At 50.2% G+C, this 23,072-nt stretch overlaps 1 protein-coding gene across 1 annotated transcript in view; it reads right to left on the bottom strand.

Moving 5' to 3' along the window:
* Positions 1 to 10,248, bottom strand: part of ACSF2 (acyl-CoA synthetase family member 2) — a 51,302-nt gene extending 41,054 nt beyond the window's left edge. Inside the window, exon 1 of the mRNA XM_050920504.1 lies at positions 9,746 to 10,248. Coding sequence (XP_050776461.1) covers positions 9,746 to 9,837 — 92 coding nt within the window. The 5' untranslated portion in view covers positions 9,838 to 10,248. The remainder of the gene's footprint in view (positions 1 to 9,745) is intronic.
* Positions 10,249 to 23,072: the final 12,824 nt, after the last annotated feature.

Raw genomic sequence — 23,072 nt, 5'->3', positions numbered from 1 at the left:
CCTTCCTCTGAGCACCTGTGGAAGGGGAGGGCACGTTCACCAGGGAGCAGGTAATGTCCCTGCAATCTGTCACCGTCAATGCAGGACAAGAGTTCTGAAGGCCAGCTATACACTGTATGTACACAAGGAGTGCGGGTGCCCAAGTGGGCCAGAGATTTTATTGCTCTGATACAACAGCAGGAGCTTTTTTAATGCATTCCTCCCCGCTGAACTGGGAACTGGACTCTGGATAGTTTTTGAGGCAATAAAGATACTTTCCACCCTCCAGAGACAGAGGGATGGGTCAGAGTTACAGGTGAAAGGTCCTTCTCCCCATCCCCTTACAAGTAAACATCACAGTAGATGGCGTCCTTCCTAGTCATTAAAAGGTACCTGGATATTACAGCAATTGGTGCTATAAAAGTGTCTACGATGGACACATACCCTACCCTCAACTTCCTCCTTGCTTGCGAGGGCCCTGTTACAGAAAATTTCCCTCTAGTAGAAACCCCTGGACCCAGTTTCCCACAGAGTCAATCAATGCAGCTCCTTCAGCCAAAAGCAACCATGGGTTTTATGTCGCCTCCAATTCTGACTGCCCATTGTTATAGAGCCTGACTTTCAGAGTTGGGGGATATCTGCACTGCCATCAGAGGTATGACCACAGCACGCATAGACATATGCAAGCTAGCTCTGACTTCACTAGCTCAAACCAAGCATCTAGCTCTTGCTGCTATTAATACACACCCAGGGTCCCAGGCAGGCTTGTGCAGCCCCTGCTCCTACAGCTTCACTGCTCTTGTTATTGGAGCTGGATAGCCTGGATACATCCATCAGTGTGCATGCACAACTCCAGCTGAAACCAACAGGAGCTGGGAGCAGGCAGCACCACTGAAAATCAGGTCCTTGGTGTCTCAAGCACAAAGACAGAAGCATCCAAAAATTAAGAGGACACTCTTGAAAATGTAGCGATAGGCCTAGGAGGGGCCTCCCGGAAGCGAGACTCCCTTACTTAACCCATCCCAGCTCCAGAGGATGATCCACATCCAGCCACAGTGTGCCTAGCTCTGCTTTCTTAGAGCTTGAAATCCAAACGGTGGTTTCCCACAGGGCAGGACACTGTGCTAGTCCTAACCCATTGGTCCAGCCCTGATGTTCTTTGTGCTGCAGATATTTTGTTTGATAGGCAAACTCTCTTGAAACACTGCTGTGCGCTTTGGACAGCTAATGGCCCCTGCCTTCTCCTGTGCGAAGCAGAGAGAAGATTAACGACTACTGAGTTGCCTGGGAAATGAAAAGGTGGAAATTGCCCTGAAGTTCTGGAACAAAAACCAAGAGTTTGTAGGAGAATCCCTTATGTTGGATTATCTATAAGGGGTAAAAGCAGATAAAAGAGGGACAAAGGGGGTTAAAATAAAGCCAGATAAAGACATAGCATCTGTCTCTCAAGAGGATTCAAAGGACAGAAGGTTTTAATTAGGCAGATTAAAAACTTTGTGGGGGAAGATCAAACAAAGTGAGGCCACAATAAAGTGGCAATCTCACATTATGATCTGTGTATAACACACCACAGATGTGGACAAGCTCAGGGGGAGGAGTGTCCGGCCCTAAAGGGCATATAGTCTTGTAGCTAGTAACAATGAAGAGCAGGAGTTGCTGATCTGCTCAGCAGAAAGATCAGGAAGGAAGGCAGAGCCAAAGCAGCTGGCTGTAAAGCAGAGAGGAATGCTGCTGCTGCAAGCGTACGGGGTAGCATGAAATTGAAAGCAGGGGAACTGGAGGGCCTGGAGGAGGAATATAGGATAGAAGGCCCAGTTGCAGGAGGAAACAAGAACCTAAGCAGTAGCAGGCTGCAGAGAGAACTGAAGGGGACAATGAGGAGCTTGAATTTGATACCGAAGGAGAGAGGAAATGGTTCTTGGAGAGGGGGAGGGCAACAGAGCCAAAGCAGTGAAACAAGAAGTACTTGCGATTATTTTAACCCTTCCGGTGTAATACACAGCACTGACGACCAGAACACCTTACTTGATCAAAGGGTTGTAACGCCACCATCAAGCTGTGACCCTTCCAGATCCTTTGAGCCAACTCTGCAGCCCTTCTTCCCAACCCACCGACTAGCACACAACCACCGCAGTTCTGGGCTGCCAGCCCAGCTGCACAGGGCTTGCAATCTTCACTTCACTCCAGCTCGCCTGATTCCTCTGTTCCTTCTTTCCCATCTCCTGCTTTGCCTCTCACCCCACCCTGTTCCTGAATGAAAGAAACATCAGGAGAGAAGGGGTTAATAAATACCCATTGGGTTCATCAGCTTATGGGACTGCGGGGCGCGTGTACAAATTCCTTGTAAAACATAAGGAGACTAATGTCTTTAATGAGACTTCTTCTTAGAAAGGAAAATAGATCAGACGGAGCTCAGATTTCCATCATTTGAATCGTGAGGCATCGCAAAAGCAATATTCTGCCCAGTATTTGTCTTTGACTGGCACAGACGTGTTCTCCTGCCGCTGGAAAAACCACCTCCCCGGAGCCCATTTCTATCCTAAAACATAGAGGGGCAAGTTCTGCTATGCTCTGCTATGCTCATATTACTCAGTACAACTGACTTTTACACCCAGGACACAATGAGGGGAGGATGGCAGGTGTGAGGGAGTGTGAGAGAGAATGGAGGAGATAAAGTCAGGCCTATGTTAGTATTAACTTTTATTGTCTGGAAACTGCAAGGCAGGGCATGTAAATAAACTTGGAGTGAGAGAAAAACAAAGATAGCTGCAGGAGAGAGGAGGTTTTATAAGGAGCTTTTATTTCCTAGAAAATTTCTCCCTCAACCAAGGAAGCCAGGGTGCCCCTCTTCAGATATACAGGAGAAACTGCTACAATGTTTCTTGGCTAGACCACAACTTCAACTAAAGAGCAGGTCACTGGCTGCTCAAAAGTCTTTATTTCCAGACCCCTGTTCAGCAGCTTCAAGTAAATGGTCCAGCTGCTAAGAGCAGAGCAGTCTTAGCATTAGCACTGCTATTAGGCAGAGAAAGGACTGAATGGACTGAACTCCATCCATCCGGGCACTTTTATAGCCCACATTCACTTTAGCAGAGGTCCCTCCGGGCCAGGCTGGAGGAATATAGGGAGGCAGTGTACAGAAGGTTGCACTGAGGTGTTCACTTGATACAGGACTTTAGTCCCAAAAACCAAACCTTAGTTCCACCCCTGTGGTAAAAGGCAAAGTGATCATGGGCTTTAGTGGGAGAACTTGATCCTAACGGCTTCAGTTTCTTCTTGACCTCAGCTGTTCTGGGAGTGCCAGCTTCTTGCCTAAGCAGTGCATTCACTTGCAAAGACTTAGATGGAAAGGAGAGACTGGCTTGATCAGGCAGCCACTGCTGAACAGGTTATACAAGAGTCCCCTGCTGAGCGCCCGCAACTCCGCTGAAGACACTGGGAGTTGATGCTCAGCACCTCATAGGATCAGGCCTGAAGAGTGCGTGAAGCCACCAGCATTCCATCTCCTCTGCAGTTTCCATGGGGACTGGGTCTGAGGGAACAGCTCTTAACTGGGTGGGAGGAGGGGGAATGGCCTGGCACATATTCCAGCATCATGTGCTCAAAAGAAACAAAGGGACGCTGAAGAAAGGAGAGGTGAAGAAACACACCTAATCCAGTCCCTCCTGCTGAGCCACACCCCACAAAAGTGTCCACTTGCCCTCAGGCGGTTAGTCTATCTTCTTTCAAACATTGTTCATGCTGGCACTGCCCCATCATTTGGTGCACTGCCTCCTTCAGGAGGGGTTGGAAAGTTGGGGCTTTATGTTCTTACCCTTCTTTTCGCTTTCACCATTTCTTCAGTCCAGCTCCATTTTACAGATAAGAAAACTGAGGGGGCAGAGGGTGTTTAGCCAACATTTTCAAAAGTGGCTACTGGTCTTAGGTGCCCAACTCAAGACTCCTTAAGTCCGATTCTCAGAAGGCCCAAGCATCCACATCTCAAACTTAAACTCAGCAGCCCTGAAATTAAGGCCAAAGTTATCGTGTGTTGGGCACCCAAAAACTGAAGCAGTCCAAATCACTCTCACTTTTCCCAACAGTGGCCCAAATGACTTGCTCAAGGTGTCAGAGTCACACCAGGGATCAGAAACCAGGACTTTCTGAATCTTTGCTTACCACTAAATAGAGGATACATCTATCTTAATCCAGCTGCCCCCATGCACTGCATGGTTAACCTCTCTGTGCCCGCAGGCTAAAGCTGAAATGAAAGCAGTAGGAAAGAAAAGGGAGCGGGCAAAACAAGACTTCATTTGTTTTCATGCCTTATGAAGCGGATACAGAATCCTCTGAATAAAAAACACAGCATCTTGGTAGCTCTCATAATGTATGAGATCCTGACATTGAGAGAGACAAAACAAACATGGTAAGTTAGCAGACTGTTTTCCTGGTAGCTCCCAGCCTCCCTAAAAATGACCAAGAAGGATTATACATACAGATCTTCCCCAACAGCTTGTAGTCGAGGAGGGAAAGACAGTCTGCCCACTAGAAAGAGACAAAAGGGATTTTTACCCAACTCATGTATCTGGGATCCTTCTAAGTATCCAGCTTTCTCCAAAGAATGGAACTTTCCTCACAGCACAAGGACGGCACTAGGGAAGAGAGGACCTCAAGGTGGTAATGTTTGTTATTTTATCATTATAGCATGTTCATTCCTTCTCCCTCCACTCTCCTCATACGACTGGATAGAAAACCCTCTAGTTCAAATACAAACCTGTGTGAGCAACTGTAACACCACAGATTTCAGTGTAGGCTGAATCTGACCTAGGGTGACCAGATGTCCCGATTTTATAGGGACAGTACCAATTTTGGGGTCTTTGTCTCATATAGGCTCCTATTAGCTCCCACCCCCTGTCCTGAATTTTCAAATTTGCTGTCTGGGCACCCTAATTTGGCCTTCCCTTTTTCAATTGTTGCACAGAGCTTGGATGTTAAGGACAGGCAAGGATCCTCAGGAAGTCATGGCAACTTTTATAACATTATGGCTATGGAGTTAGGAAACAAAACGTAGAGGGCGTGGAGGAGGTAAATAGCTCTCGGAGAGTAAACTGAACCTTGTTTAAGCAATGAAAAAATCAATAAAGAGAATGATCACTCTTGAGCATGGACCATTCTATAAAAACATTTATTGCCAAGGAGGCAGCATGCATTTGGGTCACTGATCGATATTTTCCACAATTCTGGACTGAAAAAGGCTGGGCACCATTGGTTTTGTTACCCAGAGTTCCTTCAACCCCAAGCTCTTGGTAACGTCTACTCTGTGCAAGGTGGTGTCAGGAAATAAATCCTTGGAGGCACGGCCATCCGACCGATAGATGGCTGGCACAAACAGGACAACACAAGAGTGCTTTCACTTACAGCTAAACTTTACTTAGCCTCAAGCACTTACACACGTCCGCAACAAGTTAGTAAAACACCCCCAACCCTCAATAATTACCAAAACTGAGCATGGCTTTCGAGTGGCACCGTGACAGGCTTCAGCTGGCCAGGCTTCCGTCTGCCGGTGGGGACCCGAGGATGCGTCCAGAGGGAGCGTCTCTGAAGAGCCCCTCCTGAGAAGTCCAATTGCCTCAAACTTTTTCCCTTATTTATACATTAGTAATACAATGACATATCCCTTAAAGGAAACTTGCTAAACAAGCAGGGTTAAAAGGTCAAACACCTTATGATGATCAGTTGAGCAGAGATTTTTTTTTTTCCCCAGAGTGTCCATGCCTTTGGGCCCTGACATACATTCCTGGGGACACATATAAACAGACTTCTTGTTTTTCTAAAATGCATGCATCAGCAATTTCAACACTCTGAGCAGGAAGGGCACAGGGTCAAGCTGCCCTGTCTATGGCACCGGAACCCCAAACCTTCCCCACCCCCCCCAAGTCTGGTTACACTGAGGCCACTGCATGAACAATTTACGACCTGCTGATTTGGCTACTTTTAGCAATAAGCCAGAATGGTTCAGTTTGGCCTGCTAACCTGACTACTGTTAGCAACAAGCGATAGTGGTTTAGGCACTTTACTGGTTTGCCAAAATCTCCCCAAACAGTTTAAGGACTGAGTTTGGGACTGGGGACTAGCAACTCCTGAGACCTAATCCTGGCTCTTATACCAAGTTACTGTGTGGCCTTGAACTAGACAGTCTAGTTTTTCCATCTCTGAAATTGGGACAGTACTTAGTCACCTACCTCATCGACATGTTTGGGGATGGACTGGTTGACATCTGAAGACATAAAAATCACTATAAGTGTATTGAATAGGAAGGACAACCTCGGGGCTGAAGATTGACAGCCAGAAAGTCAGGGCTCTGTTCCCAGCATTGCCCCGACCCACAAATTGCTTTGTGATCTCAGAAGTGTCATTTTCACATCTGTAAAATAGGAACAATACTACTTGCCTACCTCTCAGGGGGCTGTATGGATTACAAAGAGCTTAGGACATACTTTGAGATTATAGGAAGGAAGGAACCAACATGCAAAGTATTAATTATCACTAATGCCATACTGAAATTACACACTCAAGTCTCTACACCCTCTGGCCAATGGTGAATGCACCACACAGCATGAAGGAACATTTCCGCAGGGAAGAGATGAAAAGAAAGGTATGAGTTTTGGCAGGAAGTGCTCCAATTACCTTCCCCCAGCCTCTGTCAGGGCAGGACAGAGGAGTTGATAGACCGCAGGTCTGACCTGCTATGGCCGTTCCCTGTCAGATGTGTGGAGCAAAGGAATCTGAGAGCCAGGAGAGCAGAGTGGGATGCCAAATGAAAGCACTCTCCCCGAGAGAACATACATTGCCTTAGCAACAGATTCTGGTGCCAAAACAGTCTCTGGTGTCAGATAAGGAGTCAACCTCAATAGCGGGTCCTGAAAAGAGGAGGCCCTTGCTACAGGTCTGTCTGAGGGTCAGAACAGACTCTGCTGTGAGCACAGAGCACAGATGTATCAGAGACTTAGAGATGTTTGTTCGATGTCTGCACCAAATAAAGAAAAGGCCCCACCTCCTCCTGCAGGAGCAGGGCAGCTAAATCCAAAAGTTCTCCTCCCAGGTGGGGACATGCGGGAAGCATGGCACATACCCAGGCACTCTCAGCAATGACAAAGAGCTGCGCTGCATGTATCTATCTTTGCACAGCCTCAGCCACTTCTCTACACTTGTTGATTCAAGATAAGTAGCTTTCTCTCTCAACCTCTAATATTTTCCCCTACCAGAAATTACTACAGAAAGGGAAAGGATTTGGTGCAGTGTGAATGGGCCCTGGGGAAGCAATGCATTTACGTCACCCTCTGCCCCCCGCCCCCATGTGAAGCACACGAGAGGGCTCTGGCTACTCAATCACAAAGGTTATTATTCCCCTGTCTGGCATCCTCCCCTCTGCCTGTCTGGGTAGCTCCTGCAGGCCAAGTGCACAATGGGGAAAGCTCATGGACTCCTCCTCAACCCAGTTTCCACCTGCTCTGGGGAGACTCCTTCTGCCCTCACCATAGCAGTTCATGACTAAGGCGTTAATGTACCTAAATTGAAATTTTTGGCAGGGTGGGGATGGGAAGGAAAATTCACCCCATTCTGCTGTTTCCTCATATCTTCCCCATTCTTAAAGACAGACATTTTAGACACACCCATCTTGAGTTTTACTCCCCAGAAACTAGTTTTGAACTAGGGGATTTTTAAACCAAGAATGGATATTCTTCTTAAAGATATTCTCCAATTCAAATAGGAATTAATTTAGGGCACTCCTATGGCCTGTGTTATACAAGAGATCAGACTCCGGGATCCTAGTGGTCCCTTCTGGCTTTATACTCTATGCATCCAGGACTTGGAAGTTTCCCGAGCTTTAATGGAGCCTTCGCATTCTGAATTCTGGTAGAATTTTGGCTTAAAGTTTCCACTACCCTCTCCCTTCCCGACAACAAATCTGCTCTGAAGAGTTTCAGTAAGACACCCGGAACCTTGAACCCAAACCCACCCTTATAATTACAGTCCTGGGTTGGCTTCCAGACCACAAGAGAGCCTATCTCCCCATGCAGAGGCAGCTGTAATTGCATAAGAACAGTTTGTCTGGTTTTGTTGCCCTTGAATGCACTCCCAACCCCAGCCTGGTCTCTGAGCCACAGATGAACACCTCCCTCCTGGCCCCATCTCTTGTTATAAAAGAACAGGTAGAAATTATACAGTGAAAAAGAAAATGGGTATTTCCTCCCATTTGCTTCTGGGATGAACTTTAATTTCAACTGCACTGACGGGAATTCACCTGAGTTCATGAAAAAGCCATTCCCTTCCTGCAGGGCAGGTGGGATTTGAAAGCTCCCTGCCCTTTCCCACCACCTGTCCCAGAGCCAGCTTTAAGACCAAACAAGTCAAAGAACCATTTCCAGCTCCAATACAGCAGCTTCATCTCCCAGCGAACTGCACAGGATTAACTTACCACCCAATGCCCCCTCCACCTTTGCCCCATAAAGCTTGGGGATCCACACACTGTAAGGACGCTTCCGTCTAGATCCCATGCTGCACTCCCAGGGGGCTCCTGTCAGGGGTGACTCCAGGCACCAGCACACCAACCATGTGCCTGGGGCAGATAAGCCACGGGGGGCGCTCTGCCGGTCGCCACGAGGGCGGCAGGCAGGTTGCCTTCGGCGGCATGCCTGCGGAGGGTCCACTGGTCCTGCAGCTTCAGCGGACCTCCTGCAGGCATGCCGCCAAATCTGCGGGACCGGGGACCTCCCGCAGGCAAGCCCCCGAAGGCAGCCTGCCTGCCATGCTTGGGGTGGCAAAATACGTAGAGCCGCCCGCGACAGAGTCAAGCAAAATCAGCCGCTGGGATCAGTAACACAGAATGAGCTGGAGAAGCCACTTGAGAGAGGTTTTCACATGATCATCATCAAGAATACATGATGGGGAAGGAAAGATTGGATCTGGGGCAGGAGACTGCACTGAGATGCCCTTGCTCCCTGTGAATCCCCCTGCACCCAAAGCCACAGCCTCCAGCCAGTGTTTAAAGGGATCTGAAAAAAGTGTGGGGGCGGGGAGGAGGGTCTAGCATAATCTGACTGTAGCAGGTTCTGTAAAGCAGAATGTAAAGTGGGCCCCTCACAGACCCAACTCAATTTAAAAAAAAGCCAGGTCTGTGACCCCTTATAAGCACCCCTTCCCCACTTTAAGCACGGCCTCCAGCCCCTCCATGGGGCTCCCAAGTTGTAGGGAACTGCCCAAGGGACAGAGCACCACACACTCACTGCTCTGGGGATACAGGGTGAGGAGCTCTCCCTGACACAGTGAAGGAAGACAGCAATCCGGTCCCCGTTATCACAAAGGCTGAGAACCCCTGAATTAGAAGAATCAGAGAGGGATGAAATACAGAGCACGAGAACTTCGGCAACAAATTACCTGTTCTTCGCACCCCTCCCCTGGCATCTGCCCCCTCTTCCTATTACCCCCATTGGTGCATGCCCCCGCACCTACCTTCTCCAGGCAACCTGCCCAACTGCATCACCCCCCTGCACCTGCCCGCTACCCTTCCCAAACCACCCGCCGTGCGGGGCATCTTCTTCACTGCTCAGAACACCCCCACTGCCACCCCTCCTGTCCCCCAGGAGCCCCCCTCGGGCACCTGCCTCCCCCAGCTAGCCCGGAACGACCCCTCCCCTCCCTCACTCCCCTGGCAGTCCCCCTCCCCCGATCCCTGGGCATCTCCCCTCCCTCCATCCCTGGGCATCTGCCCTCCCCCCGGCTTTACCTGACCCGCTGAGCGCCCCAGAGCCCAGGGCGCTTCCCAAGCGCAGCCAGCACCTCTCGAGCCACCAGCTTCAGCCAGGCTGCGCTAGCCATGGCGGGGTAGGGGGGGCTGCGCCCCAGAGCCCAGCCCCAGGCCAGCGGGGATAGCAGCCAGCGGCGGGCACCGGCTCGGCTGCAGCCTGGGAGGGAGTTTGGGGAGAGAGGACGGGAGGAGGCGGGTAACGCTCCGAGTGCGGAACAGCCAACGGCTTCGCCCGGCGAGGGGCGGAGCACGCGCCGGGGTGCGCGCAGGAGAGTCTGTGTTAAAGGAACTTCTGCAGGCGGGGTCTGTCCCCAGCGGGCTCCCACGCGGCCCTACACTGCCCCTGTGACTTCTGCAGGCGGGGTCTGTCCCCAGCGGGCTCCCACGCGGCCCTACACTGCCCCTGTCACTTCTGCAGGCGGGGTCTGTCCCCAGCGGGCTCCCACGCGGCCTTACACTGCTCCTGTGACTTCTGCAGGCGGGGTCTGTCCCCAGCGGGCTCCCACGCGGCTTTACACTGCCCCTGTCACTTCTGCAGGCGGGGTCCGTCTCCAGCGGGCTCCCACGCGGCCCTACACTGCCCCTGTGACTTCTGCAGGCGGGGTCTGTCCCCAGCGAGCTCCTGCACGGCCCCAACCCTCCCCAGCGAGCTCCTACACTGCCCCTGCCACTTCTGCAGGCTGGGTCCGTCTCCAGCGAGCTCCTACGCAGCCCCAGCCACTTCTGCAGGCAGGGTCCGTCCCCAGCGAGCTCCCACACGGCCCCAAACCTCCCCAGCGAGCTCCTACACAGCCCTACACTGCCCCAGCCACTTCTGCAGGCGGGGTCTGTCCCCAGCGGGCTCCCACGCGGCCCTACACTGCCCCTGTGACTTCTGCAAGCGGGGTCTGTCCCCAGCGGGCTCCCACGCGGCCTTACACTGTCCCTGTCACTTCTGCAGGCGGGGTCCGTCCCCAGCGAGCTCCCACACGGCCCCAAACCTCCCCAGCGAGCTCTTACACAGCCTTACACTGCCCCTGCCACTTCTGCAGGCGGGGTCCATCTCCAGCGAGCTCCTACACTGCCCCAAACCTCCCCAGCGAGCTCCTACGCAGCCCCAGCCATTTCTGCAGGCAGGGTCCGTCCCCATCGAGTTGTACACTGCCCTACACTGCCCCTGCCACTTCTGCAGGCGGGGTCCGTCCCCAGCGAGCTCCCACACGGCCCCAAACCTCCCCAGCGAGCTCCTACATAGCCCTACACTGGTCCTTTCACTTCTGCAGGCGGGATCCGTCTCCAGCGAGCTCCTACACAGCCCTACACTGGTCCTTTCACTTCTGCAGGCGGGATCCGTCTCCAGCGAGCTCCTACACTGCCCCAAACCTCCCCAGCCAGCTTCTACGCAGCCCCAGCCACTTCTGCAGGCAGGGTCCGTCCCCAGCGAGCTGTACACTGCCCTACACAGCCCCAGCCACTTCTGCAGGGGGGGTCCCTCCCCCTCCCCCTCCCCAGCGAGCTCCCAAACTGCCGCAGTGATCTCCCAAACAGCCTTACATTGTCCCTGCCACTTCTGCAGTCAGAGTCCCTCCCTAGCGAGCTCCCACATGGCCCCAACCCGCCCCAGCGAGCTCCTACACTGCCCCTGCCACTTCTGCAGGCAGAGTCTCTCCCCAGCGAGCTCCCACATGGCCCCAAACCACCCCAGCGAGCTCCAACACAGCCCTACACTGTCCCTGCCACTTCTGCAGGCAGGGTCCCTCCCCAGCGAGCTCCTACACAGCCCCAAACCACCCCAGTGAGCTCCCACATGACCCTAAATGTCCCCTGCCACTTCTGCAGGCAGGGTTCCAACTTCCTCCCCAGTGAGCTCCCATGCTGCCCCAGCCACTTCTGCAGGCAGGGTCCCTCCCCAGAAAGCTCCCACACCAGGCTTGAAAGGCAGTTAGCGGTGAGCCGCCCACATAACCCCTGGCACCTCCACACTCCAGTTCACAGCACACTATCTCTTCCCAGCACAGGCATGCTACCCACAGCCACCACTCCCAGGGATGGCAGGGGAAAGACTCTTTAAGAGGTAGTGTCCACAGAGGAGACAAACTCCAAACCTTCTAGATGCAAAGGTGGTGGGGGAAGGGGGAGGCAGGTTGCAGGGAGGCAGGAGAAAAAGAAAATCTGTTACCTCAGGGTAATAATTGGGCCAGGAAAATGGACAAATGAGCCTGTGTAAAAACAGATGGCAGAACATAAGAAGCGTTGTTCTATCCGTTCTGCATAAATTGGAAACTCTTTGGGACAAGAACCTGTCTTGGTTTATGTCCTGAAAAGCAGCCAGCACACACTGAGGTGCAACATGTAAGGTCAAGCAAGGCAGCAGCCTGCTTCGGTGTCTGCAGTAGCTTCAGCAACTCCCACACCTCTCACAACTTCACTAGATCAACTCCACTCTCTCCCACTAGCTTGAGCCTTACCAATTGTCCAGCCAGCCAGCTGCACTTCTGTACAGATTCCACTGCCCTTGTTCAAATGGAAGGGGGTGGCGGATGTCTCTGCCTCAGATAGACACACACACACACACTTTCTCTCTCTCTCTCACTTCTCAGAATGCTGGTCAATCATCCTGCCAGAAATGGCATGTTACTGATTTGCCTTTAGAATGGGCTAGACTGCACCAAGGGAGAGGTAATTGGCAGAGGAGAGGAGAGGAATGTCTTGGGGGAAGATTTACCCCTCCGGAACCTACTGCAAAGTCTCCATCCCTTCCTCCCCATGTACAGTCACGCACCTTGGATTATATCAACATACTCTGAGTATTTCTTGGAAGCAGCACATGGACACTTACAGCTGCTTCATCTCAGTTTGTTAGCTGAGTGGTGCTGCTGCCTCCCAGCTTGGTTCCTGTTGTGACAAAACATAATTTTCCCATTAAAACAAAGAACAGATTTCCCAGTCTGGGACATGGAGTATTGAACAAGCTAAGAGGGAAATGTTTGTGTGAGCTGGAGCAGCAAATCACTACTCCACACACAGACAGAGATCAAGGGCAATTTTAAATTAATTGAAGGGGGGAGAATAGAGAGACTGAGAATTTTGAAGCTCATTACTTGTCCTGCCACTGTCTCCTGTTCCCAAACCGTCCCTCTTCCCTGGATTCTACCCCACCATGCACAACCTGGTATCTGTTCCTTTGTTATCTGCTTCCCTTATCTGTTCTCCAAGCTGCCCCATTTGCATCCACCCTCTCCAACCCAAAACCTATTCTCCAAACTACCTCTCCACTAACATCTGCCTCTCTCCAGATAACCTTAAATTGCCTGCCCACAACTTGGCCTCTTTTTCCCGGAATCACCTTGCCCCCTTACATAACTTATCGAATGCCCTTCAGCTTCGTTCACTTTACAAGTACAGCTCCCACCTCCCAAATCGCTAGCTTCAAACATGCCATAATGATCATGCATCTCCCTGTCCTAGGGTGAATCTGGGCCTCGGAGCCCAGCTACCCACATTTCTTCACGGGGTAGGAAGAGCAGCTGGGAGCTGCACAGCTATTCCAGAAACACTGAATTATGATCACTACACCTGAGAGACCAAGGCAGATCCAGACACCCAGCCCCAGAACAGAGGCACTCAGCTCTATGCAGCACTCAGATTCAGGGAGAAAGCAATCCTGAGCCGATCACAGCAGCACTGAACCTTAGGGACAAAGGGGACTGGAGAAATTACTCTGATTGTAAAATGACAACTGCCCTCACTGGACACTGAAATGCTAGCGCCAACCAGCACCATACGGACATAAGACTTGCCAAAGCCCAGGCAGCATTAAGACATATTTAGGATAGGTTTCACAACAGTTTTTTGGAGGAGTTGGATGGGGTTCATATGCAGCAGCCTGTTTGGTATTACTGCCCCTTTCTGATTCAGTCACTCAGGCTCGCTCAGACTGAGAGGCTGCTCCTACCTTCACTTTCCTCTAGCAAACTCCGCGATCTGCTGGCACAGATCCCTTGAACTGTAGGCCTGAGTTCCACTTTATGTAACTGGAGATGCTGGAAGCAGATACCTTAAATACACGCTTTGATAAGGTAGGACAGAGCTATGTGAGGACAAGTGACAGAGATGCCATCTATACCAGCCTGCCTACATTTCTGATGGCCTCAGCACACTTAGCAATAGTAGTGAACACGTAGCAATTATAAAAATATTTAATCCTGGTGCCAGTGCTAGGAACTGAACATTTTACGTCTTTAAAGTCAACATCACATGTCAAACTATGCAAAGGTCATATCCTTAAATCAACAAATCATACCATATTCAATTGCTAGTCCATTTGGAACAAGTATCATTCACTGGATTTTGACTAAGTTCTCAAGCATCACAGGCATAAGGTCTCACCCTGGCTTTCACAAACCTAGTTACTCTTTGGAGGGCGACACCAATAGCTCTTCCAGTCACAGATCTCCCTAAGTTCTTAGTGACCAGACATTCGGACTGTTCCCCTCTAGTACGTCAACCCCGAAGGTGTGGAACCAGCCCCCCAGGTCCTAGCTCACCTTGGCATACACACTCCACACAGTTTGCATCCCAGAAACTGGCTTGGTATAAAAATAAACAACGTTTATTTAACAGAAAAAGCAGAGATTCGGAGATGAAATGGTTCGGGAAAGCAAACATATACAAAGTAGACCGAAAATAAATATAAAGATGCAACCTCAGGCTTTATACTCTCATATTACATCTAATCCCTTTTTAAGAAGTTACCTACCATCTTAAAACCATTTCCCAATGTACCCCTTAGCTACAGTGTTCACAGACAGCCTCCTGCCTTAAGGTTGTCAGGGACTCTAACCCCGTCACAGACAGCCTCCTGCCTTAAGGTTGTCCCCCAAGATCTGGATGGTCTCTAGTTCAAAGCCCTTCCATTTTAAAAGGGTTTGTGGGGGGTTTCTTTAGTCTCTATAGATATTAAAAGTGGGGGAAACGTCTTCCTTTCTTGGTTTCTGAACACCAGGGTTTTGTTTTCAGGTTCAAGCTGTTCCAACTTGCATTGATGTTCCTCCTCATTTTTTCCTGGGATGGATAAGCCTAGGTTCTTGAAGCTGGTTTCATCTGGTTGGTGAGGTAGCCCTTTCCTGCCTGGTTGCTTCACTGCCCTCTTGTGAGATGAGGCTGAAGTCACAACATACTTACAATTTTCTATATGTACAGACACACACCCCTTCATAACCTGTATACATATCTGACCTTGGCTATTCCGTTCCGTGCATTACAAGCTTTCACAAATGATCTTACTTGACGTTCTCTTACAGTAAAATAACACAGTGTGCAATCAGTTGGGTTAACTGCTTATTTTGCTGGGTTTAAACCTGCTGCTCTCCTCTGGAACTTCCAGGACCCTGATTGTTGTAGGCCTGGCTTCACATGAGTAAGAGATGAGGCCTCATTTCCTGAGTGACAGATTAGGGAGGTAAATGGATTGGCAGGCTGTAAACAGACTGTCTGTGCTAGCTAGATAAGGGGGAATGCTCAAGGAGCCACTTACAGTGGACAAGATAACGATGGATAAGATACGTCAGGAATGTAAAGATGAGATAAAGAGAAAGTCATACATGGAGAGCATATGGATGGCATATGCTGTACTGGGATTGGTTCCTGTGAAGTGCCTAAGCCAATTCCACAACGTGTAATGCAATGTATAGTAAATGTATATAAAGGAAGAGGTTTGCAGTGTGATTTTGGATGTGTGGTATGCCCTGTACCCACCCCATATGCTTAAGCCTGATCAACTCAAGTGTAGTTTGACTGTATGCCAACAAGGTAATGAGTTCGGAGGTGAGTTGAGTTCTTGGGAACCGAGTGGATAAGGTCTCAAAAGCCACCCTAACATACTCCTAAGTGGATACGGTCTCAGAGGCTACCCAACATATCACTACTGTGACTCGGATCTGCTCATCTGGAGCAGATAACGTAGAAACTCCTTAGCATGAGGGTCACAAGCGAGCATTAAGGGAAAATGGCATTGGAAGGATTAAAGGGTTTAAATATAATGACGTTAGCTGAAGAGAGAGGTTAAATCTAAGGGAGGATCCTATGGGAAGTATTAGGGGTAGACTGGGATTAGGTAAAAAAGGAACTCCAGAGAGTGGTCTGGGAGGGAAAAAAGAATGCTTGGCAGAAGATAGTAGAGGTCCATTGAATGCCATAAATAAAGTATTGGCTAAGCACAGCAAAGGTCTGTTAAATGCCACTACAATTAAAAAAAAAACAGGACCCATTGCCAGCCATAGAAAAATAGTACCTAATTTATTTCCCCAAGGCAAGGAACATCCAGATCAAGGCAGCAGTTTCACAAGGATTGTTTCTGGTGGCTAAAACTTCACAAACAAAATATGCCACCTTAAGGAATGAACGTAAAAAGCATAAAGCGCAAAGGAAAGTTGAAAAGAAGAAAAACTAAGTGGAAATAAAATCCTAAAAGGTCAAGGAGAAACAATGTCTGTTACCTATTTGCATAAATCCAAAGTAAAAAGGAATTGTCCTTCAAGGACTGTATTTAGTGAGTACAGCTTTGCAGGCCAAGTGTGCTAAGTTAAATAAGCATAAAAATAAATAAATTCTTTAAAAGCTGAAAGCTGCCAAAACAATTTGTCTAAAAATATCACGCTGGGAAATAAGTATGTGATTTTTTTTAATTAAAAGTAAGAAGTTAAAAGAAGCTTTTGCACAAATAAACACTGCAAAGTTTGGGGGTTGTGAAACTGTGAACAGGATTGTTAAGTGTTAAGGAAGAGAATGCTTGGTTTAATAATAAACCGGGTTCTGGCAGTATTATTCTGTGCAGTCACGCCTGTGAAAACCTTAGCAATAAAACAAATTATACAAAGGGGAGGTCAGGTGATGACAGCTAGTGTCACTAGGTGCTTTCTTTCCTGAGAAGCCTTTACAGCCATTCATTCTGAAGAAAATGGGCCTTTCCCAGTGAGTGTGTCTGTAAGTGATCAATTTGTGCTGGCCGCTGCAGGCAAAGGAACAATCTAATTTAAATTATTGACCTATAAACGATTTAGTCAAAATCACTAAAAAGGAAATAGGGATTTCTGTATGGCTTGACAGCTTCAAAATATACTAGTAGAAGTAGAACCTGGGGACAGGTGAGTTGGGTGTGTATGTGGGGGATTTAAGAGCAATGCAAGGGACATTAATCGGCTCAAATAACAAACTGGTTCCCCCTCCCCTTTTTTTTTTTTTTTTTTTTTACAATTTAATTCTGCCTCACAAGAGTAGGCTAGAATCAGAGCCCATAGAGGGGGTATGCCTCTGCCAGAAGCTGGAAATGGGTGACAGGGGTTGGATCACTTGATGATTACCTGTTCTGTTCATTCCCTCTGGGGCATTGGCCACTGGCAGAAGACAGGCTACTGGGCTAGACGGACCTTTGGTCTGACCCAGTACAGCTGTTCTTATGAACTCCTTGGGAAAAGTGAGGTCCAATTTTTCAGAGGTTCTCCATGTCCCTACACAACAGGGGACTGGGGGCAGAAGAGGACCAGAGGAGGTAATCAGGCAGGGGTGGTGGATAAACAGCTGTTTGGATCACCCAACCATTGATCCCCTGATGGAGACAATGATTCCCTGTGGCCCTCAAGACAAAACAAAAGGACAGAATTGCTTGAGCTCCCTGCCCCAAACACCAGCACATAGTGTAGATTTAGCCTGGAGCGGTTAACAAAGTGGTTTAGAATAACTCTTCTAAAGGTAAATAAAACTGTATCTAATCTCCCCTGATACTTTAGAAGAAGCTGCAAGTTCCAAGGATCATCTCTGACTGCAGCATTGCCCTGGGCCTAAGATGACTGACAGCCAAACCTGCAGGGCACAGTACAGTACGGCATCTGAGTATGACCTCGCCATGGGCCATATTGTGGGTCCAATCCTGCTTCAGGTGCCAGACCTCTCATTGACTTTAGTGGGATCAGGAGCAGGTTCTGTATCTGTAAGGAAAGGGCTTGTCTCATTTGCTTTGCTGCAGATTGCCAATAATTTTTGGCATCCAGACAAGTGTCCGTGGACTTTGGGTTCTGGGTTTAAATCAGGCCAGGAGCATTTGGCTTTTACCGGCAGGAAATGAGAGCACAGGTCACAGCTGCACAGCAGATCTGCCAAGTTGCCCCATTTTGAATGAATTTGGAGGCAGATTTTAAGACTTGTGCCTTAATTGGAGATAGTTAAAATCTTACTCAACCCTAGGCAAGATTTCACTCATTCATACTGTCACTCTTCTGACAGCCTTGACTGTGTGCCCTCATTTCGCCAGAGGGGTCAGTCGCAAGGATTTCTGCATATTACCTGGATTAATGTGTAACTGGGATTCACCCATGTAGGCTGATACTCTGAATGTGGGGAGGTTAGACTGACACCGAATTTATTATTATTAATTATCTTACTACACTTATTGTAAGCTCTTAGGGTCAGAGCCTCTGCAGGGCTGGCTTTAGGAAGTGCGGGGCCCAATTCAAACATTTTCGGTGGGGCCTTGGCAGGGATGACTTAAAAAAAAAAGTGGAAAAAAAAGCCTTTCATTTCTTTCATGTATTATTTACTTTCCATAACTATATAAATAAAAAAATTATATATTATGTACATTGCATCATATATGCTGTTGATTGGTTATTAATGACCACCGTTTCACATGTGTGGGTCCCCGCCAGTCCCTGGGGGCGTGCACATGTGTGGGTCCCAGCTGCTCCCTGCCCCCCTCATTGAAACAGGTGTGCAGGGTTACTGCCCTGGGAACTGCAGGGCAGCAGTGGACATGGGGCTGGTTGGAGGCAGGGCTGGGGCTGACTGGAGGTAGGGTCTGGCTGCAGGCAGGGCAAGGGGTGCGGGGTTGGTTGGAGACAGGGGGTGTGTGGGGCAGGCTGGCTTCAGGCAGGGCCGCAGGGAGGTGCAGCAGGGGTTGGCAGGGCTGGAGACAGAGGAGTGTGGGACTGGCTGGCTTCAGGCAGTGGGGTGCAGCAGGGGTTGGCTGGAGACAGGGCAGGGCGTGCAGGGCTGGTACAGGCAGCAGTGTGTGGGGGGCTGGCTGGCTTTGGGCAGGGCCACAGGGGTGTGTGGCAGGGGTTGACTGGGGACAGGGCAGGGGGTTTGGCAGGGGCTGGCTGTGGGCACGGGGTGCAGAGCTGACTGCAGGCGGGGGGGTGGGGCTGGTGCCAGCAGGGCAGGGGGTGCAGCAGAGGCAGCTGGAGCCCCAGCCCTTTAAATAGCCCCCAAGCCCCCTGCTATCCCAGGGCTTTGGGGGCTATTTAAAGGCCCGGGGCTCCCCAGCTTCTACCTGCCCCAGACCTTTTAAATAGCTGTAGGAGCCCTGGGGAACGCATGAGGGTGGCGGGGCTCCGGCGGCTATTTAAAGGACCAGCATGGCAGAGGCAGCTGGAGCCCTAGCCCTTTAAATAGCTCCCATAGCCCCTCGTTACCCCAGGGCTCTGGGGGCTATTTAAAGGGCCCAGAGCTCCAGCCAGGAGAACGGGGCAACGGGGCTTGCCGCGCTCCGGCTGGAGCTCCAGCCGGGAGAGCAGGGCCGTGGGGCTTGCCGCGCTCCTGCCTGCACTTTGGTCAAGGGAGTGGGACCACAGAAGACCCTGGAGCAGACTGCAGCCAGGGACCCAGGGTAAGTGTGTGTTTAAAAAAAAAAAGCCTAAGACGCGGGGCCCTCTTAGGCGCGGGACCTGAATCCCGGGAATCGGGTGAATTGGCCTAAAGCCGGCCTTCAGCCTCTGTGGTTGTAAAGCACAAGCACACTATGCATTTGGGATGCTGCCTATATAGCACTGACAGTTAACATGGGGCATTATCGACTCAGATAAAAATACATTATTTTTGCCCTGAATACCTTACAGTAAATATAACAAGGCTCACCGACAACAGATGGACTGCAGCTGTCGCCGAATGGTACCCATGGGAACTGAAATGACCACTCCGCTGCCTTCCAGTGAGATGGGAAGATTTTATCATGAAAAGACATGGCCACACGTGGAGAAGGAAGGCCAGGATACGAGAAGAATGGAAGACATGTTGTGATTGGTGCAATCTACATGAGAGCTGAAGGACCAATCAATCAGGGTGACTTTACAGTCAAAGGCTCCGATCCCACAAACACTTATGCACATGCATAAAGTTACTCCTGTATTTACATATTGATTTTAATAGGACTAACTCACATAAGTTAAGTAACTAACACATGAGTTAGTGTTTGCTGCGTTGGCACCAAAACAAGAGAGACAAACAGAGCAGGACTACAGTCTGAGGGCAGGCGGATGGAAGGACTATCAGTGAGGAAAGTGGAGGTGGGATTTGCTGCATGAAGCTACACTATGGGCCGAATTCTCTGCTCTTTTACAATGGTGTAAATCAGGAGTAACTCCACTGATGTTGGTGGCATTCCATGAGTGTGAGAATAGAATCAGACCACTGTGGCTTAGGGCGCTTCCATTTTTGGATGCCCAACTTGAGACACTCTCAAAGAGCCTGAATATCAGAAAGTGCTGGGCACTCACTCTCTGAAAATCAGGCCTGGTTAAGCTGCCTCTGGTTGAGCACCTAAAATCATCAGCCTCTGTTGTAAAATCTGGCTTCTGTATTTTAATTTTCCAGCCTTTATTCACACTGTGCTGCAAGGAGGGAGGATGTAGCTTGTGGTAGGCTCTCCTCAAGGCTGAGATCGGGGCCCCATTGTGCTAGGCACTGGACAGACACATCATAAGACACAGTCCCCCCCCCCCGAAAATCTTGCATTCTGCTTGCACAAGCTGGACAAAGGGTGGCCAGGAAACGGAAGCACAGTGAGGTAAAATGACTTGCCTGAGATCAGTGATTGAGCCAGAAATAAAACCCAGGTCTCCTGAGTCACAGTCCAGTGCCCACTGGTAACATTATTTAGTTACTGTGTGCAGTAGTTTACATTCTTTGGGGTAAAGAGAAGGAAAGGACTGACAAGGCAGAGGAGATATTATCAGCTCCCTAAGAAACAGATGATACAGCTGTCCAAAAGAGTTAAACTTTAAGAAGTTAACCAAAGCACAAGTGGTTGACCTGCTACATAAAGACAATCGGGCAAAGAACCTTGACCCTAGGGTGACCAGGTGTCCAGTTTTCGACTGGAACACCCAGTTGAAAATGGACCTTGGTGGCTCTATTCAGCACTACCGATCAGACCATTAAAAGTCTGGTCAGCGGTGATGCGGAGCTAAGGCAGGCTAGTCCCTACCTGTCCTGGCTCCGCGCTGTGCCCCGGAAGTGGCCAACAGGTCTCGCTCCTAGACTGGGTGGACATGGGTCTCCACACACTGCCCCCACCCCAAGCCTTGGCTCCACACTCCCATTGGCCAGGAACCATGGCCAATGGGACCTGTGAGAGCAGTGCCTATGTAACCCACAGGCCTCCTGGGTGTGGTGCTCTGTCCCATGTAATGGTACCGAGATCACTTAGGGATTAATGGGTCTGTTCTACAGCCTTAGCTAAGAGCCACATGGCTTTTAGCTTATGCAGTAGAGGCTCGTGCATTTAGCTCCAAAGTTCCCAGGTTCAGTCCTGCCCACCGACAATCAGGGTCTGTCGGTGTTACACCTGCAAGTGAGAGCAGTATGCAGTGTCACCAACTGTGCCTCCGACTAGGAGCCGGACCTGCTGGCTGCTTCCAGGGTGCAGTGCAGTGCCAAGACAGGCAGGCAGCCTGCCTCAGCACCCCCGCTGACTGGGAGCTGCCAGAGGGAAACCCGTGCCCCAACCCCCTCAAACCCAGAGCCCCCTCCTACACCCCAAACCCCTCATTCCTGGCCCCACTCCAGAGCCTGCACTCCTAGGCAGAGCTCTCACCCCCTCCCGCACCCCAAACCCCTGCCCCAGCCTGGAGCCCCCTCCTGCACCATAACCCCCCCATTTCTGGTCCAACCCTGGAGCCCACACCCCCAGTTAGAGCCCTCACCCCCTCACACACCCCAACCCCCTGCCCCAGTCCAGTGAAAGTGAGTGAGGGTGGAAGAGAGCGAGCAACTGAGGGTGGGAAAATGTAGTGAACAGGAGGCAAGGCCTTGGGGAAGGGGCAGGGCTAGGGTGTTTGGTTTTGTGTGCTTAGAAAGTTGGCAACCCTACTTGATCCAGATCCTGACAAGGCTGTGGGATGACAGCCTAGTTCACCAATGTCCCAGAAGTGCCAACTGAATCCAAGGAGGACAACTGCGATGAAGGGTTCTCTCAAAACAGGTGGTGACTTCTTGTGGCTGCTCTGGGGAATCAGCTCTCGTCCAGTCTGGCACTCTCTTCTGTCAGTTACTCAAGCTGTGACCCCTCGCTCTCCCGTCACAACTGAGGGTGTTCTCTCTTCGTGACTCAGCTCTCTAGCCAGGTCACTATAGAGTCAATATAGAGGCCTCCCCTCCGGGGTAATAAAGTATCTCTGGACCAGCTGTCCAGTGGGCACCTCCAACACACCCAGGCCCACCCTCTACACTGGGTTCCAGCCCAAGGATCCTATAACAAGCAGCCAAGAGCCACACAATCCTACCCCTTGCTGCTGTTTCCCTAGGCTTCTTCCCACCTAGCTTTCTCAAGCTTCCTTTCGCCATAACTCCTCTGGGGTTGACCCGTCTCCCAGGGCTAGAACCCCAGGGTTTATTCTCCCTCTTTGGTTTTCTCCTCCCCTCCTCCTTGCTCCCAGAGAGCAACTGCGGATTCTGTCCCTGCAGCCTCTTTCTGCTGCAAACTTCCTGGCTTTATACTCCTGGCCAACCGGGTTTCTTGTTCAGTTAGACGTGACTCTCCCTCCAGATGCACCCAGGTAACCTAACCGGCCCCTCAAACCCACATTAACCCCTTCACAGCCCATGGGGTACACACCACATCACAGAGATCAGGAAATTGAGGCACAAGCAGCCCCATGGCAAGATAAGCAGGGAGAGACCACAGAATACCAATTCCACAGGGAGCATAGATGCTAAATAATTGCCCCAGTTTGAGGAGACATGGCACTCCCTTGGATCCATGATACTTCAGTTACATCAGGGCTGCAAGGCTAGCCCCTTGGGTTTATTTTAGCACCCAGGCTTGTCATGTAAACAGAGATCAACACATGTGTGCAGAGAGATTTAGCATCCAGTATCTCATGGGCTCTCTGATTCACATGGGGAGCTCCCAGCTGCCCAGAATAACAGGGCTTGATGTATCCTGAAAAAAATGGATCTAATAAATTTAGTAGCTGGAGGATGAAGTTGTTGCTTTGGAGGAAGGACCAATTTCAGGGAGAATAAACACCTGGATTTGAGTGAGGATCTGAGGAAG

The sequence above is a fragment of the Gopherus flavomarginatus genome, chromosome 12 (assembly GCF_025201925.1).
Source record: "Gopherus flavomarginatus isolate rGopFla2 chromosome 12, rGopFla2.mat.asm, whole genome shotgun sequence".
NCBI lineage: Eukaryota > Metazoa > Chordata > Testudines > Testudinidae > Gopherus > Gopherus flavomarginatus.
Note: the sequence above shows the minus strand (reverse complement) of the source record. Positions and strands in the feature narration are given on the sequence as shown.